We start from the raw sequence: 19,982 nt of genomic DNA on the forward strand, positions 1-19,982 counted from the left end.
AGACATGGATCAAGCACAAAACTAACTTCATCTGGGAGGACGGTTTTCTGCGTAGTTTCAAATTCATAAGGCATGCAGAGAGCTATTCTGCTGCTATTCTGATATTATTAATAATACATCGAGTCACTTTAACACCTTAGCAGCGTTGAACGTTCAGCGCCCAGTGCTGAACGTTCGAATAACGGGTGCGGCCCCGTCGGCCAACGGTCGTGCGCAGCACTGGCAAGGTAGTGCTTGCGACGACCGTTGGCCGACGGCAGCACTTAAAGGGTTAAATTAGAGTGTGCAACCAGAACTTCAGATGATTGAGCAACCCATGTCGGCCCTTATCCTATGGCCCATGACACACTCTGTACGCAACCGCTCCCGCCTATGAGCAGGCCTCATTCAATTTGTTTCTTTTTCTGACATAACTCATTAGTATATTTAATCTTCCATTCTGTATCAGCATTAGAAATTTGTGACATCAGTTATTATGGTAACTACCACAGTACTAACCTTAACTGAGACAAGAAAAGCATTTAAGTCTGTTGAGCTGATAGTGACTATCTTATCTTCCGAAGTGGAAAATAATCAGTAAAGATGATGATGTGTCTGAGAAACAAGAAACCTCATGCACAGATACTGGTCTGGTGTGGAGTTGAGTAGTCCAAAACTAACCTGTGAAGATGAGGTGTAATTGGTGGGCGCCTCATGTGGAGACACAGGTTTGTAGATGCTGGGGGTCTGCCTCTTCTGCGGGTGGGGGGCGGGAGAGTAATACTGAATTGTAAAGCTTCTGATGGTAAGGGGGGGGCTGTGTACTGCCATTAGTGTACTGGCATAGCAAGACTGCCTTGTCCCTCTTGCAAGCATGGGCAATGGGTACCTTGCCCTGAACGTGGGTGGTAATACAACCATAATTAGGGTTGTAGTGTACCAAACACACCAGGTGCCACTACACCTACTGCACTAGCGATAGCCTCTGGGAAAGAGAATGGAAGGCGTGCGCACTACTGAGAAAATGGTGGCCCTCTCGGCTGCCATTGTGCTGACTCAGCCTTCTAAGTGGCGACCTGTCTGCGTGTTGTACTTGACGTCCAAGGCGTTCAGAGTAATGCATCGAGTGAAGACAAATGATGTGTGTAAGATTAGCTGAGGTCTGCACAGCCCTTACTTTCCCACGCCTAAGGAGTTGTGAAATTATATTACACCATTTAAGTACTGGGTGATCATAAAACAAAGCACACTGTAGAACTGTTAATAACTTATTAAACGGTATCCTACTTAAGGCCAAGATTTTAGCTGGGAAAGGGATACGTCCTCCCAGAAAGTGAGTCAGTAGAATAGCCTTGTAGTGGTGTCACACACAGACAGACGGCAGCCGCCATCTGCCTCTGCACAGTTTCCAAGATTAATGGATGAGGGTGAAGAAATATGGCAGAGCTAAGATATTTATTTTGAAAAAATAAGGTGAAAAAATAAGCATCCAGAAAACAGTTGATGCAAGCTGAAATATTTTACCGGGCGATATGACCTGGACTCGTTTCATATTTTGTAGATGTCTCGTCTGTCAAACATTCCGGGCAGATGATTTGACAGTTTGTCTCCTGTAATTTACTGGGGTTCCCTTGGTCATGGTGGCTGATTGCAGACTGGGATTTTCTGTGCATGGGGCAGCATGCTGAAATCTGTCCTGAGCAGGGATGGGGTTCGAGGTTGCTTCGTACCAGCTGGTGGCGCCCAGCCAGGAACTCTCTACCAGAACACTGAAGAACCACAGAAGTCTCCTGAAGAACCACAAAGGTCTCCTGAGGCCATTGACTTGAAAAAACAGTGACGTCCTGAGTTACGATTGATTCCTGTAGGTGGCAGGTGGTAGGTCCTGGCTTCAGCGCAGCCAGTGCTCTTTTGCTTTGTGCCCAGCCCTGCAGTCATAGCATAGATGCCCATTTCAGCATTGGACCCCTTGAGGCACATGGGGCATGAGGACCGGTGCCTGCTGACTTCAGCATGCTCTTACCCCCATCCGCAGGTCACCTGAGGGAGCCGTATGGGCTTTAAAGCACCCATAAAACAGCGCACACATTTACCTTTCCACCCCAAATGTAAACTCTGCCCATCATGCAAGAACGAGAGAGTACAGCTTCCTAAATGGATGTGGGGGACGCTTCTCTCCCGTGCCTGCTTCGTGTGGGACAGCCCTGTACTAGGGGAGGATTGCTGTGTCTCAGCGGGAGTTGCCCCGGGTGCAGATTTCAGTTTATCTCTCTGTGAACTATGGTTGGACTAACATCTTTCCCTGTCATACCCCAAAGCTAAAACCTTCTATAAGGGCAAGATGCATGCGTGCAATCTAATTTGCTCTTGCATCCCTTTTGCACACACAAACACACATTCTCTTTGTGAAATCGCGCATGAGCAAAATGTGTCATTTTGCAGATTTGTGATGGCGCACATCAAGAAAAGGGTTGTGTGAGTTGGCCGCCATTTCACCCATAATGTATATGCCTCTCATTGTTTACAGGATGCATAGCACATTTTTCATTCCATGTCGTCCTTTCTTCCGGTAGAGGCACTCAGGACGCACTACTTTGCTTTCCCTCATGTTGTGTGGTGTGTGGCTTTATCCACTTAATGAAACTCGGATAATTGTCTTCTGTGGCGCACACAATCCCATGTTTTTTTTTCTCTGCTTGGGCACGCAATTTGAATTTTTTTATGTTTGTGTGTGTGTGTTTTTTATGTGTAAACGTGTTTACCACTCTCATTACTGTCTTTGAGAGAAAGGCAACATTTGCATTTCACAACCCTGTAAGATGTTTAAAATATATTGTAGTAAAGAAATACCAAGTACACTTTGAATGTACAACTTCCATGCATTCATCTTAATTAGGGTTGAGGAGTTGGGCCCAACTTAACAACTCGAGATGTTTGCCCTCACTCTTGGTCAGTGATTGAGAAGTAAAGAAAACCTCTTCTAAGGCTTGTCAGACGACCTCTTCTCCCAGTAGCACACCTGTGTCAACATCTGCATCCTATTGAAGAAGCTTCAGTGGACACAAGCCCTGCCCACCTTCGGCTCCTGCCCTTACACTGCACTCCAAGGGCTGAACAAAGTACAGTGTTTGGTTCATGCACTCGATGAATCCGTGAGCGCTAATGCATTGTGTACACTGCAGCAGTTATGTTTGTTTTTCTTATCTTCCGCAAGTTTTCCCATAATTCTCTTCCTCTAGGAAATGGTAGTAAAACTTCTAATTCATGATAAGACTGACATTTAATGTGTTTGAACAGTGAGTGAGCTAAGTTCACCCTGAGCTGGCGGGGATGAATACTGCTTCATTAATGGCTGTTTAATTGAATTTTGTACAGTTATGTTGGCTGCACATTTCATCTAATTACTATTCTTTATCTGAGGTAAACCCCTTCTCATTAGGCCTATTTTAAATCCTGCATTAAGAGTTCATCAGCACCCGAGAAGGTTTTTAATGTTTAGACAGCGAACGCTTTCATGTTATCGGTTTTCTGTTAGTACTGTATTTGATCGTCTCGAAGCTTGGCGCGGTGTGCGCCTGCAGTCTACATGTACTGATTCTCACTAGACCTTCTGCTGCTGTTAAGCCAAGTCAAGTCAAGTCAAGTCAAATTTGATTGTATAAAATTATTAAAAATTATTACAAAATGCATTTTGATCATCATAGAACATAAAACACATGTGTGAATGTTAACTATTAAAAACTGTTACCCATATGAAAAATAAATATCATGTATTTCAATTTGGTGCTACGATTCACTTTTCAGCTTTCTGTAAGAGAGATTGGGCTTTCATCATATATTTGACCCCCCTACAGGCCAACATAGGAGATGATCCATCTAGCCATCCAATTACAGCTTGCCTACATGTCCGAATGTTCAATTTGTTAAAAATGTTCTTTAAAAGCCGTCTTCTCAAATCCTTAAGCACCGGACAAAAACATAGTAAGTGAGTTAATGTTTCGTTTTGATATCCACATAGACGACAATAAGGGTCAGTGATACAATTTTTCCAGGATGGTAACAAGTCCTTTGAAAACTGTAGGCCTAGTCGATGTTTTATATATCTTTGTTTTAGGGAACTATTAAAGTGGCTTTCCAGATAGGTCTGTGGCTTTATCCCGGAATATGAATTTATCACAGTCCACCCGTGTCGTCGTTTTGCGGTACTTATTTTATCTTCCAGATAGGATTCCGATTTGACCGCGTTGTTTGCAATTTTGTCAAAAGTATGTCTATCTGGCCTCGTGTCCCAAATTTCTTCAATTCCTAAACAGTTCAGGGATTGGGACAGGAAACCTCCCCAACTATTTGGCACGTGCAGTTTCTGCTGGGTGTCTATTTCTTTCCAGCACAGGTTGTCCATTGAGCCATCTTCTGACATGCCTATTTTATGACAGAGTTTCACAAAGGTTCCCATACTGCGAAACTTCTGATTCAGGAGGCCAAATTCTAGACGAACCTGCGCCGGTGCTGATGATTTTGGGTGGTTTAGGACTGACTTGTATACCTTTTGTTTGTAAGCTGTTTAGCAGCCCTGCTTCTTTGCCACACCAGGTGGCCAATGCGTAAGACAAGGTGGGTAGAGTTTGTGCTTTTAGCACTTTCAGCAGGTGTGTATAATTTGGACAACTTAGTTTTTTTGTAATTGCCGGTATGCGTAGATCAGGGACTGTGCTTTAGCTTTTAGATCGATTTTGTGTTCTTTGTCTGTCCTCACCCCAATTTCAGACCTAGGTACTTATATGAGGTTTCCTCCTTTATTGGGGTACTATTTGCATACCATTTGAATGTTGGCTTTTTTGGATCCACAATGCGGACCACTTTGGTTTTGTCTTTATTCAGTTCCAAACATTCGTGTACCAAATAGGTTATCAAATTGTTGATCGACCTTTGCAGGCCTATTGGCGTTTGACTCAGAACGACAATGTCATCCGCATACTGCAGGAAGGGGATAGGAATTTTTGACAAATAGGGTGGATGGCATTCCCCGACTTCCATGTGGCTGACAATGTCTGCTGCTGTTAATGGACCTGGAAACCAGCTCCACGGGGCAGGTGAAGCAGGAACATAGCTTTATCAGTGAGATTCGGGGGGGTGAATCTCAAATTTCCCAACTAAAAAAGCAGTGGTTCACAGAGCGAATCTTTGAGGTGACCAAGGTTTAGGATGGACTGTTCTCATCAGGAGCAGGGTCAGTACTGATTTGCATCTGGTGGACTCCTGGGGGTCGCTTTAGGGTTTACAGCAGCAATATTTCCCAGTCCACCAAACTAAAGTTCCACTGCTTGATTTTGAGTTGGGCGGACAGCAAGTTGTACCTTGACAAAGTAAAATCTACTCTGTCCGTGCAAAACCTACTTTACTGGCCTACAGAGTAGGTGCCATCTGAAGAAAGCCATTTGACCTTCCACAGTATTTAATGTGGGCACTCAGGTGGCTTTTTATTTTCTTGTCTGTCACCGCCAGGTATATCCTGATGGTGATGTACAGTAAAAAAAAAAGCAAGCATTAGGAATGCAATAGTTTTCGCATTTCTTTGAGTTAGAGCTATTGGCTTAGCTCAACAGCTACCGGACGGAAATTGCCACTTTGCAGGTGCCGAACAAAGCATTGCTCCATGATAATGCCTGAAAGCCTAAAACGAGGTTGTTAGCAAACAAAATAAAAAGGCAGCTCAGGAGGACCAGAAGGAATCAAGGACGTATTAGGATAGCAAACGCAGGCAAACAGTGAGTGAAATCGCCTGGGCGTGACCCAAGCACGCAAAGGTGGGAGAATCTGACCTAATTAACCAATAAAAAACCCATATTTCTAAATGGCACAACAACGAACAAATGGCAATTCATGGGCATGCCTAAAGCCGATAGAGGAGATAACAGGCCTTGCAGACATCGCATGCGCGCTGCCTAGGAACGACCTAAAAAGAGAAAATCCCCTGCAGACCATGAGAGAAAACTGATGTGCGAGTCCATTTTATTTTTATTTTTCAAAAACAAAGTCCCGCTTTGGGAGTTTGTTTTTGAAAAATAAATAAGGCAGTCAGCGGTCATGTTTGACAGAGCTGTCCGTTAAACTTTCCTATATTGGCAGGAATCACTATGACCGAGATTCCTGCTAATGAAAATAGTTGTCCGCCGTGCAGGCGGACAATTCTAAATTTGGCGGGGCAGACTAAAGTCCTCCACCTCTCTGTGCCTTTCCTTCGTATGCTAAATCCGGCTATCTGTCTAGAGTGGCACATTAGGCAAAAAACAATGGTTTAGAATACTACCCGAGGGATTGCCAGTGGTTGCGCTACTTGCAAGCATTCGTCCCATTACCTTTAGGGTGTTTGATTACCATTATTATGCCTGGAACCCTTAGGCTGGTGTAGTTTTCTAAGCCCATTACTGCTAATGTTTGTGTATTCTAAAAAGTATCAAATTTGCATCAGTTCAAAGAGTACTGCTATGGAAGCAGATTTGCTTATTTTTTGGTAAACCTGTCACTAAGGGACATATTTACAAAGATGTAGCAGAACACAGTTGTGCCTGCCTCAGGCATGTGCGCCATTTTATTGCAAGTCCGGGTCTACAACTCTTTGTAACTATGGGTTTGTGTCAAAATCATGGGTGGATTCACGGGAACGCCCATTCATCACCGATAGAAACCTACCCAACAGAAAGTAATGCAAGACGACAATATGAGTTGCAATGCATTACTTTTTCTTAAAAACCCACGCTAATCAACATTTGCATGGCTTTGTAAATACCAAGAAGGATTTTGTGTTGCGCTGCATATAAAAAGTGATGCAACCCGACACAAAATCTTTGTAAATCTGGGCCTAAATATATTTTTAGTTTCAGATCCACTAAAAGAACAAATTAAAATCTCTCAGAGGAATCAGAATGGAAATAAACCCCAAAAACACAGACCTAAGACCCAATTCAGGGCCCCCAGACCCAGCTATCAAGCCAAGAATGTGTTTAGGTGGGGGATTTCACACCCTAAACACCCCCAAAGCTGTGCACCTGAGGTGAGGTTCCTTTTAACTGTGGTAGCGTGCAGCCTCGCATGCAGCATTCTAAATATGAACTTCACAGAGCATTCTGGGCACTATGGAGAGATCTGTCCTCCCCAGCATGAAAATTCACTCTGGTTGTAAAGGGAGATCGCTTGGCTTTAGGGAGAGCAGTGTGTCCAGGAGCTGGGAGAGACTGAGTGTCATTGTAAGGGCATGAAACTCTGACGTGAGTTGCCCCCGCGCAGTCCTCTACTCTTTCAGCGGCTTGGTAAGCAGTTGTCCTAGCGTGCATGGGCTCCCCTCTTTCAGACGCTGTAGCAGGCAGATTTGTGCCTCCCAAACTCATCCTGCCTAGATATCACTGCTGCATGTAATGAGGAATTACAAGTGAGTAGTGATATCATTTTGTTAATAATGGGGAATTCTTACATCCGAACAGGCCGATAATAGGAAAATGATCACCCAGTGATTATTGGGTGCTTGGCATCTCCTATTGATGATATAGAAATATGCAATATATTGTTCATTTGACTATTTTATCTAAAAAGTTCTTTGAATAAGCAGAAAATAATGACGTAATGTGGTAACTTTCGAAACCAGTTTATAATAGTTACTTTTTCAAAATGTGTAATCCTGTGCAACTTGTCAGGGGGATAGTACTGCAAGTTCATCGTAAATAGTTTTTTGTATAAGTAGGTTAAATGTGTACTTTGAAGCTACCATTTAGGTGCTTTTTTGTTCAAGGTTTGTGCATGGAGTGTTTGCAAACTAATATAAGTATCCTTGGTTATGTAACTGCTTATAGTCTATGAAGCTTTACTAAATATGTAAAAGTACTAAGATCAATTCTAAAATACTTACTGTGCTCTGCTCTGATTCCATCCACAGAGTGAGGACTTCCACATCTACACGCAATACTGTACCAATTATCCAAGGTAACAAATATCTACTTTAAATATCTAACAATTTTCCTACACCGTTCCAGTTTTGACGTTGAAGCTTATATATATATATTTCTGTAATGCCTAATAAGACTGCAGGACCAGATACATTGTTTTCCCATAACATCAAGAATGACAAGGCAGCTGTAAAAAAACATAACAGTCAGAATCTATGCTTTGAAGACCGAGTATGTTAGCAATGTGTATTTTTCTTATCATCTATTGTAGTGTCTGTCATTTCCTTTTGATCGAACAGCCACACATTGAATATTCTCTGTAGCACATTTGAGGCGCTTGTATAATTGAAGTGCCTTTTACTGCAGATTTACCAACCAAGGGCATATCCCAGTCTTTCTAAACTATTTAAATATACATAAAAATAAAGCTTTCTGAGTTATGATAAAATATTGAATTTTACTTTTAATTGTTGTTCTCATAACCAGTGGAACTGGCTATTACCAGGCGGAATTTTGACTGGATTGTGTATATATCCCACTCAACAGCTAATAACACAATCTGGGTTACATGTTCACGTATGTAGTGTCCACATACATCAGTCTGCAAGTTAACGTTTGCAAAAGTGTCAGGATCTACGTTTGTTTGCATATGCTGCATTCAAGTCTCTTTTGATGCATTTGTAATAGATGTTTTGTTGAATCTGCTAATTGTGCAGCAAATAGTGGATTATGTGGCAAATGTGACAAATATTTAAAACATTCGGACGTTGAGAGCTCCACTGAAGACAATGGCTTAGCTCCGGGCTTATAATGGGTGGTATAAGCCCAGAGCTCCAACATTCCAATGGTTGTCTTTATGTTTCCCCCTTTTTTAATTTAGAACATACTACTCTCAGTGAGTGGAATGTTCTAATAGCCTTCTAACACTTCTGCCAAGGGCTCTACCGGTTGTTAAAGGCCCTAGCCCTTGTATAGGCCCTCACCTGCGGCTCGGGCTTAAAACTAACCATGGGCGCAGTGCTCCGTTCCTTCCACAGAGTGTGCGTAGTGTTGCCTACTTCGTGTTCCGCAAAGTAGGTGTAGTAGACCGGCTACGTACTCGCCGTGGAGGAGATAAGTTGCCCGCCTCCCGCCCGCCCTCTTTTAAATGGCCTTATAATCTCTAAAAGCATACTAAAAATAATTAAAAATACTTACCAGAGATGCGGCGCCCCGGGGCTCCCTCTTCCTGCTTTACTGCGACTTCTTCCTAACAAATGCGAATGCATGGGCGCTCCTGCATTTCTCGAGAAATACACGAGCGCCCGCGCATGTGCGTTTGTCAGGAAGAAGTCGCGATAAAGCAGGAAGATGGAGCCCTGGGACGCCACATCTCTGGTAAGTCTTTTTAATTACTTTTATTATGCTTTTAGAGATTATAAGGCCATTTAGGAGGGAGGGAGGGAGGCGGGCGGCACGTAGTGGGGCTACGCGAAGTGTGCAGGTGTACGTAGATTCCCCCCACTTAATGATGCTCCGCGTAGCCCCACTATGCCCACCCTTACTTAAAACTATGGTCCAGGGCCTTTAACAACCGGTAGAGCCCTCTGCAGCAGGTTATAAGGCTATATCATGTAGCAAACACAACAACGACAGATATGCTTAAATCCAGTGACCCCAATTATAGGCAGACGGCCATCTTTGAGATTTTCTTAATATAGCATTCAAGATCAGATATGTAGTTAAGAGCACACCTTTGCTACTGACTGGGGATCACAAGACTTTGCTTATCAAAGAAGTAGAATATGCTTCACAAACGAGGCAGATAGGCAAAGTGATGAGATGCCTTTGTACCACACTCCCTAGTTGTGAATGAGGACTATATCATCTAAATGACATTATTGTGATATTGGTTCAGATTGCTTTTAGGGGTCAGCCTTGTTTTAATGTATAAACCTCTCTCTCACTCTTGTGCTTGCAGATCTGTGGCTGTACTTACGGAATGCATGAGGAACAAAATGGTGTCCAAGTTCTTCCGAGACCGGCAGGAAGTCTTACAGCACTCCCTGCCCTTGGGCTCCTACCTCCTGAAACCCGTCCAGCGAATCTTGAAGTACCACCTCCTTCTGCACGTACGTTGTGGAGAGACACGCCATTAACAGAAAGGGAGTGGGGGTGGGCACAAAAGTTAATTGTGAAATCCATTAAAGGCTATTTTGTAAAATAAATAAAAGTAAACCTCTAAAGCTATTTTATTTACATAACGCATAAAACTCAGACCAGCAAACAAGAGCCTTAAAATAAACAACGCCATAGGATTAATCGTCAGTGATTAAGATGAATGTCTTCTAGACTTGTTTCTTACCTGAAAATGTCTTTAGTAAACATTTTTCCCTGCCACTGGTGTTGGGCCCTGTATGTCAGCTATTTTGAGTCAGAGTCCATTTTCCTGACGGTATTTACACCTAGCAGTATGTTAAAGTTGGAATTCCAAAAATGTCGTATTCTGTGTATCCAAAAGTATGTATACAAATACGCCACACAGATAATGTAATTCGGTTTAAGTTCCACGTGCATACCCTGAGCTGTAATATAAGAATACAAATATAACCACGAGCTAGCTGCTAATAGATAACAGCTGGTTTAGGAAAGTTAAAACCCAACAAGATGTCAAACTTACAAAATGTAATGTTTTATTGTGCGAACAGCCTATGGGAGACCCACTTTAATCACTTTGCTAGGTTTGGTCCAAGTTCTTCAGCCCCTTGCTTGGCCACTTCTCCTTATGTCAGGTTATAATGTCCTTATGTTTTACAATTATAATTCCTACCTAGTCTGAAAGGGGAAACTTCGGCAACCGGGGAGTCAGCTTGAAAGAGGGGGATGAAACGTGTGTGCCCAGCGCCATCTAGTGGTTAGTAAAGGGCTTGGGTTTTAGTAACACAATATTTAATCTATCTATTGTCTGTTCCTGTGTAGAGGGATCATGTTTATGAATAGCATAACCAGGTTACTTACTTTGATACTCTGGATTCTGAGAACGCACATCTTGTGGATGGTTCATTTAAGTGAGAGACTTTTTTTGAACAGTAAACATCTGAAATGTCTGCTTTTCCGTTTAAAATGCTGTATAATGATATGGCGTTTCACTCCCAGTTCATTTAATCAGGTCTGTAAAACGAAATGCATGTTACAGAGAGATGTATTCTGGGAACAGTTTTCCACTAGCCAGAAAAATGAACTTTTGCTGAGGTCCTGGAAAGCTGCATGTTAGAAATAGGATGGGAGCAGGGCCTGGCTGCCTAGAGTTGTCACATCACATGGAGTAGCAAACTGACTTGTACTTCTTAATATTAATGCAAGGATTTGCAAGATAGAGTACATAAATGAGCAGTCCTTTGCAGTGGTTGAGTGATAGCGACATTTGAAAACGTGGCATAGATATTCTATGTAATGCCCGGCTTCAGTCCCTGCTATCGGTGAGTTATCTATGGTAGAGGATGGATGGGGACGCCCTTCATGTAAGCTGAGGGTCACGGGTTTGCATAGTGATGGCAGGCAGCCATTTCAGGATTCAGTGGTTCATTGCATTTGATAATAGAGGTACAGCATACTGGTGATAACAGGTAAAAAGGCATTGTTTACACTGTGAAAGTTTGTAATAATTATGCTCCTAGATTGCAATGCATGGATCCCTTCTAGAATCGCCTTCATTTTCCTCCCTCTTTCCACAAATGGGTCATGACTGCAAACCTAATAATAATATGAAATAACTTGTTTTATACAGTGATTCATACCTTACTTATGCCAGTTCTAAGCTCTGCAATGTATGGGCTTTCATTGGGAACCGGTTTCAGAGATGGCCATACAACCAACATGCTCTCCCTCGTTTTTACCTGTTTGTGGTCCACAATGTTCCAGGTCTGACAATTTTTGGTAAAGATTTGATGTCTTTGCTTCTCTGTCAGGAAATAGCAAATCGCCTTGAAAAGGACATCGAGGGCTACGACGTGGTGATGGAAGCCATCGACACCATGCAGAGGGTGGCCTGGCACATCAACGACATGAAGAGGAAGCACGAGCACGCAGTCCGGCTGCAGGTGAGCTTGTCGTCCTTAGTGCCTCCTATTATCACTAGAGGTCTTCAAGTCCGCCTTTGCTGCGACAGTTCAAGACAAACTTCTGCAAGTATTCTTAGGTCGAGATAACTGCGATTGGACAAACAAAATCTACCTAACATTGTCTTATACGGTTGATTCACAAAGTCTTATACTATGAGTAAGAGGGTCCTACTCAGGAGTAATTCACACCTAAGCCAGGAGTAAAATATGATGACCCCAAAAATCACTTTTTGAATGGGCACCAGTGAGTGTGTGAAAGAGCAGCAGCATGGTTCCAAAGTGTGGCTGGAACAGGATCATTAGCACGGCGCCTACAATACCCATTTGGTGCATTGAGTATATTCATAAACATCCAAAGGGAGGTCTTAAGACAGTTAGTTCTGTTATGAAACTATTGACTCCATCTAATTATCACATAGTTCCAAGCGAAGTCTTCATTAATTGAAATTAATTCTTTCACCATTGGTGATCCATTGATCAATGTCACAGTGAAAGAAAGAAGCAAACAGCTATTTTCCATACTCCCAATGACAATACTTTGGGGTAGGTTAAAATTGTGGATTTTGAAATTAATCTATAGGTTACCCGTGGTGAAAGTAATGTGGCCTTGAGATAGAGTATGTTCCTCGAAACACGTGTTGGTTGTACATGTAAAACTCCTTTTGAAAATATAATATTCATATCTGAAGATCCTAATTTCCATCAAAAAAGAGTTTTCTTTGAGCTATGTAATAAGTGGATGAAGTTAATAATTTCATGATGGAACCAATTGTATCAAGACGTCTCTTTGGCTGTTTGAGAGCACAGCAGTATTGCCGTTTACTCAGGGGCGGCCTTAGGCATGTGCAAGCTGTGCACCTGCACAGGGCCACCAAACCCCAGGGGCCACCACGCCTATATATATATCCTTAATATAATAATCCTCTGAGGATGGATACATATTTGTGTGGTGGCCCCTGGCAGGGATTTGGCAGCCTCCGGCTCTGTTAAACTTTCAAACACCCTGACCCCCGAACTCTTCACTGACCTCCGCGATCCGCCCCGCCCGGACCCCCTCTTCTGGGGCCCCCTACCTACACTCCCTGCCAAGGGCCGCCATGAGCCTAGAGCCGTCCCGGCTTACTGATGTGCCTTTTAGCTGTAATCGGTGCTTCCTAATCACACGAGGCAGCTTTTGGGTTCACATAAATGTGATTCCTCATTTGAACACTATCACATCTGAATCAGGGACCCTGTGAGCCCAGAACAAACTGTGGACTAAAGCATCTTTGTGTTCATTTTGTCGCTCCATTGTAGGGCGTCTGTATCCATAACATGGGTATCTTCAGAAACGATAGCTGCTTCAGCAGTTCTTACTTTGGACTTCATGTAAATGCTCTGTCCAGCTGGCCTACCTGTATATTGTCCAAGACTGCGGCCTGCAGACACTTGGGTAGCAAAGTTGATTTCCTGCCATGCGGGCCTTGCGGTTTCTCTGTCTGTTGTCATCGATTGGACTGTGGAGTATTGCTGCTGATCGAACTCATCCATAGTGGCCTGTGCCAAGTTCCCCCTCAGTTCACAGTGTATAGCTTGGGGTAGCTGACAAAACCAGTGATGTCAGCGTCTTCTTCGTCAACCCTCGTTTCCTGTGCAGTGCTGCTCGGTCCTGCTCGGCACATGCCTGTGGGATGCTCGGGGCTAGGGGTGTCCTATTCTGTAAGGTCCAGATATTTCCAGACAAGGCATCTGGGGTCTGTAGAAAAAGAAACCCAGTGTCCCCATCTATGCAGACAATAATAGATCCTTTCATAGCCACTGCGCGCAGTGCCTCTTGAGTCCTGTGAGGGTGAATGGGGCACACATGGTGTGCCCTTAATGCAGAAGAGCCCTGAATAGACATGGCACAGGGTTTGAGTGGCCCCACTTGTTTTCACTGAATGTGTCATTTCATTTTCTACACATAACACAAGGCACTTTTATGAAAAAGGAAACTAATGTAAAATGTAAGTTAATGCTGCAGTCTGCATTGTGCCTGTGTGCTCAGTCGCCCGTCCGCAACAGATAACTTAATTAGCGCATTTTGCTCAACTTGCCTTTGTTAATGTAAAAATATTCAACTCCATTTTGGAAGACTGTACAACTTCAACATTACTGTGGCGCCTCAGGAGAAGGATTTCAGAGTTACACAGTACATCAATCAATTGTGTATTTGGCACCTCTCTGAGTTCTGCATGATAAGTTGGCTTGACAATTGTCTTTTGCCCACTCACCATGGCAGTGAATGTTATTGAAACAGACATTTTCACTCTCCTGCACTTTCCAGGGCTTCCACTTGGAGTCATTACTTGGAGGCCATCTTTTCAGATGTTCCCAGCATATAGAGTTGTTTTTGGTTCTTGGTTTTAGCTGATTGAGTAGGCCGCATCTGAGGAAGAGGCCATTGAAACAGCGGCTCTGCATGCAGTGCCTTGTGCTCCCTGTTACCCATGGAGGTGGACGCTTTCACTGTCCGTGACCCCATGATGGCTGATCCAGCACAATTTCAAGTAAGAACAGGATACTTAGCTGAAGGGAAAAGATCGCGCACCACTAGATATTGGTTTCGGTTTACAGGAATGGTTTGGGATGAAGTGGTGCTACTCGGTCAGGGGTGACCCTCACAACCCCTAGACAATGTAATACCTAAGTATACATTTACAATTTGTTAGACAAAATACCTATGCACACACAAATTAAATACACATTTTTGATAATTTTTATGGTCTTATTCAAAACAACAACGAGGGGCAGTTTGGTGTGTCAAGCAATTTCATTTATTGCGCCAGCCGACACGTGTTTCATTGGAGTGGAGTGCACTCCAAATCTTCAGGGCTGTATCCTAATGGAAAAAGAGTGTAATCCTCTAAAACTGGTGATAATTCCAACCCAGTCAGGGTATCGGTGGATATTTCGTTCGAGAAACGCCAAATTAGTCTAAGCGCACTTGTGTCCCAAAACGACAGAAATGGTCTTGCGTTGATAATTAGCAAAGACAGGGTGATGCCGGTGACAATTTAAATTCCTTTTTGTCTGTCGTTTTACCTCAGACTTTAATGTTTTGTTTTTAAGTCTTTGTGCATGTGGGCAGAGGGAGGGTAGCATGCAGATTCCAACAGGACCTAGAGATGAGCCAAATCTCGCTTTTACGCTTGAGCCGGGTTCGAGCTTTCGGAGACACGCCCACCTCTATTAGCAGTTATTACATGAATTCAGAAATCTCCTCCCAACTCCTCATGGTAAACTGCTAATAATACCGCTACAACGAACCCTACCTAAACACATGGAACACAAATATAATATGAAGTAGTCCCTGAAGGAATCACTAACGCTAGGTTCCGGAGAAGCATTCTACTCACCATAAAGCACTTCCTCTACTCATCAAGCTAGTAAGCGCTATTTAATTGCCTATAAAATACAATATCCGAAGTCTGCTGTTGGAGGATTGTCTTGTTGCTCTGGGCTCTCTGCATATTTCTATTTTGTAATGTTCAAAATAACATGTTCTTCTTTGCCTCATGTTCTAGGAGATTCAGAGCTTGCTCACCAATTGGAAAGGGCCTGATCTGACGAGCTATGGCGAGCTGGTTTTGGAGGGAACCTTCCGCATTCAACGAGCCAAGAACGAACGCACTTTATTTCTGTTTGACCGACTTCTCCTTATCACGAAGAAAAGGGAAGAAATGTTCACCTACAAAGCTCATATCCTGGTACGTTCACCAATGGTGATAGTGTGTACTGGCGCACTGTGCGCCACTGTGTCGGAGCTGTATGCACCCACCCACCAGTCTGAGGCTTAGAGCACACACCTCTCTGCTCTGCCACACTTCTCAAACTTCTTAGCAGAAGTATCCTTACTCTAAAACCCATCACCTGCCTGGCTTGGGCTTGTGGTCTAAACAATACATGCCATGCTAGAGTGTTGGATGCTGGACCAGCCAATATTTACTGTAACCACTGTCCTTTAGCCAGGCACCCGAAGGCATGGATTATTTTTTCATCCATAGGGACCAGGAATCCACAGTCTTCCTCTAAGAGGATGGAACCCTCCCTGTCAAAGTAGGTTGGAGCAATGGCTGTACCAGCTCCCTGGGTGTGCCTTAAGATTGTAATAGCCTGTTCCCAACCCCTTACAGTCTTACGGTATGGTGGGTGGACATGTTGTGGAATGTGAAGAGACTTGAGTATGCAGTTCTACCACAGAAAGAAAAATCTTCTTGAAACTTGGTGACGTTTTGAACTGCGTGCATTTTCATGAAAGTTGAGACACCCTGAGCATGGACCACCTGAGTCAGTTGATTTGTGTTCTTTTCTTTTCAGTGCTGCAACCTCATGCTGGTGGAGGTCATACCCAAGGAACCCCTCAGCTTCAGTGTCTTCCACTACAAGAACCCCAAGCTTCAGCACACCGTCCAGGTACGGAGACTGTGACCGGTGTGACCTGCTGTATACTTATCCCCCTGGTGGGGTAACGACACCATTAAAGTTGTATTTCTCCCCTGTTGTTACTTTAAGTTCTCTTGGTCGGCTGACTGAGTGATGGAGCTTAAAGAATGTCATCCTATAAAAAACATGAGGCATATCTTTCTGACGTGATGATTCTCTTCAATGATGTCTCATAATACCTTGACAAAGTTGTGGACTCAAAACACAGAACAGACCGCCAAGAAACCCTTTTCTTCTAAGAGGAATATTAACAGTTATGTTAAAATGTAAGATTGGGACAATGCACGTAACTTGGCAACTATTAGAAACATTTTAGATTTCTTAAACAGGATGTACGAGACATTTCAGGCTACTGTAATTGATTAAATGAGTTCTCTATAAAAGAAGCAAAAATAGAAAAGAATGAAATGCATGAACAGAATTGTTTGCACATTTATTTTCAGTTTTCATAAAATTAAAAAGTGTTCTCCTTAATGAGGCCTTAAAATGTTGATTGCAGATGTAATTAAAAAAAATAATGGAATGAACCGGTCAGATATCCTCTTACATTAGAAGCCTGAGCTGACACTTGCGTGTGTAATCACTGTATTATAGCTTAATGTTTGGAAGGTGCTCCTGTTTAGATCTTGCTCTGCTGATAACACTGAGGGCAAGATGGCTCCTAGGACTTAGGACACTTCATTTTCAGCATAACATCCTTATTAAAACATCATTGGTCCACTGTAACAAAAAAAATCCTAATGGGACTTTTCTAAATATACTTTCGACACCTTGTAAACTTGGTGTACTGCTCAAGCCTAAAAAATAGACGGAGTAATCTTAAAAGTATTCATATCTTCAATGAATACACCCCACACAATCAAGTTAAACCATCACCCAGCCCCAGCTAAGAATGATAGGCTGGTTCTAGGTCATTTCACATACTGATTGCCCAGTTTCAGACACATGTACTGCATCTAACAAGCCTTGTGTGCCAAAGTAGTGTAGCGACAGAAACCACTCACCATGCCAAGAGGTAGCACAGAATAGTGACTAAAATAACTGCTTTCTTTATGCCTCAACAGGCCAAGTCGCAACAGGATAAACGCCTCTGGATTCTCCATTTGAAAAGACTTATACTGGAAAACCATCCTGCCAAGATTCCAGCGAAGGTCAGTAGCTCTACTTGTTAGAGGATTTTCTTGAAAGTGGTAAATTGAGTTTAACAAGAGAAATCTGATATGGGTTGAGAAGTGTCCACACAGTTGTAAAAGTGTTCTTATGTGTTTGAAATTGCCTTTACATTTTGTTTTTTCGAGTTTGTTTTTCAAGGGTACCTTGTTGTCTCTCGACTCCTCTTCGGGAATTCACTCATTGCCAAACAAAAACACTATTTTAATATATATATATTTTTTTATAAAGTAAGATGTTTGCTATTTATATAGTGCAGGCCACACATTCAGTAGTCTCTGTCACTGATCTTGCTATCCAAATAATTTATAGTATATTGACTTTTTAATGATTAAAGTCTCAATTTGGCCCTAATGGGGTTTTCAGAGTTGTAAACTTGCTTCATCGTTCGCGGGACTCGTACATGGAAAGGATATGTAGGATTTTGAGCATTAAATTGGGGCTCATTTTTTTTGTTTTATTCTGGTTCTCTAAAATACCAATTTGGATATTTCCCAGTCATGCTTTTATCGTTGCTTTTGTGTATTTTTGAGTTTTTCCACATCTGATAATGAAATTGTCTACGTATCCGTTATAGTTTATCTCCCATGGCATTTCCAAGCAGCAGGAATTAAGTGCAGGGAAACTGCTCTTATCAGCCCCACGTTTTGTTTTACAAATGCTGCTAGAGACGGTAAGCTCCATCCATTACCCTTGCCCACCCTGTGCCCCAGGCAGAGCCCCGAATGAGGGAGGTACCTGGTGCCACCTCTGCACATTTACCTGTCTCGAGGACACAGCTCTGGGCCCGTAGGATGGGGCAAGTATGGTTTCTTCACCCCAAAGGCTGAGGATTCATGACGTGTGGGGGCCCTCGCTCTCCCTGGAGGTGGGCACCCAAAGCTGGCACTGCGACGCATGCGCCTCCGTGGCTACAGTCTGGGAAGTGAATACATTCTAAAGAACCTATACAGCAGGCAGGCCACTGGGATCCGTGTTTTTTTGTGAGGAATACAATTGTGTAGGGACTATGGATGGAATCTCTAAAAGAATACAAACGCTTTTAGATTATCACGATAAACACATTTCTGGGTGGAAAAATTAATGGAAAGTTACCCATTGGAATAGCTGTGTTACACTCCTGTGAGAGGAAGTAACAAAGCAATGAACACCGTGTAAGCATAGACATCATTTAGGGATCGCCAGGGGTTGCAGCTGCGACTCCTGGCTTGCCTTTTGCTACCCCTGGCACTGCCTTTGCAACCCCTGGCCTCAGAGGTGGCAAAATAAGTGCCTGGAACAAAGGAGCAGCTCACCCTAATGGTCGTCGTTTGTAGCTCCATTTTCATGGTTTTTGTCAGATTTGTATTGCACAAATAGTGAATAATATTATTCACTATTGTAATAAAAAATGGAGTATAGTTTAGCTGGATTATAACCCTATCTGACAGCTATGGTAAGAAAACCATGCTTTTAAACGTATGTTGTATGCATGCTTGCTTGTAGGCGAGTGTCTCTCTCTGAGAGGGTGTAAATGTGTGTGTATGTCAAAGCATGTCTGTGACTCAAAGTATCGGTCAAATGGTTTTCGATGTCACTATCGATACCCCAGGCATTTTGGTGGATTGATGCCCATGCGCGTAAGACAGTGATTAATAAGGTGTGCCAGATTCATTCAAATGTGTCTGGTACCATACACATCAGCACGCCTGCTGGTGAACGCGCACTTTCATATATGCATACAATTCTCTTGCATGGGAGCATCACTTTTCCAAATGAAAGGTCAGCTATGACCCCTTGTGGAAAGTTGATGAATAGCAGCATCAAAACATTCTTTTTTTTTTTAATGATTCTCTCTTTTGTGAATATTTTAGTACGCATTTTTGCATACGGTTTTACGCTGTACGTATATCCCTTTATGTATATTTATATATATTTACACATAAATTAAACTGTGTAAACTGCTGCCGCTTTAGTGCCGAAGGATATACGAACGACTGACTTGTCACTGCCATGATTGTGACGTGTGCATCTGAACTTTACACTCACGACGAACCCTATGTTACATGACATTGCATGACGGGGCCAATTAAGATGATTTGATTGCTTTAGATGCAGATAACACTGTGATAATGAAGAGGCACTGATTAAGAAACACTGATTTTAAAATGACCAATAACCCATTTAGTACCCAATCTCTGCCATTATTATCTTTACAGCGTTACGTTGTAATTATTGTGGAGTGTTGGGATGCTTCATAATAAATATATTTAGAATATAATATGTTGCTACTTTTCTTGTTAAAGGTGGTTTAGTTTCTAGCCCCTTGAAAGAGTTCTGCTCACTATTT

General features: G+C 42.8%; 1 protein-coding gene across 4 annotated transcripts in view; it reads left to right on the top strand.

Moving 5' to 3' along the window:
* Window positions 1-19,982, top strand: part of PLEKHG1 (pleckstrin homology and RhoGEF domain containing G1) — a 272,018-nt gene that overhangs the window by 195,225 nt on the left and 56,811 nt on the right. For all 4 annotated transcript variants that reach the window (XM_086947960.1, XM_086947961.1, XM_086947962.1 and 1 more), the window contains exons 5-10: window positions 7,910-7,956; window positions 9,880-10,030; window positions 11,867-11,998; window positions 15,565-15,747; window positions 16,358-16,453; window positions 17,548-17,634. In XM_086947960.1, coding sequence (XP_086804086.1) covers window positions 7,910-7,956; window positions 9,880-10,030; window positions 11,867-11,998; window positions 15,565-15,747; window positions 16,358-16,453; window positions 17,548-17,634 — 696 coding nt within the window. The remainder of the gene's footprint in view (window positions 1-7,909; window positions 7,957-9,879; window positions 10,031-11,866; window positions 11,999-15,564; window positions 15,748-16,357; window positions 16,454-17,547; window positions 17,635-19,982) is intronic.

Source organism: Lissotriton vulgaris, unplaced genomic scaffold, assembly GCF_964263255.1.
Source record: "Lissotriton vulgaris unplaced genomic scaffold, aLisVul1.2 SCAFFOLD_1361, whole genome shotgun sequence".
NCBI classification, from domain to species: domain Eukaryota; kingdom Metazoa; phylum Chordata; class Amphibia; order Caudata; family Salamandridae; genus Lissotriton; species Lissotriton vulgaris.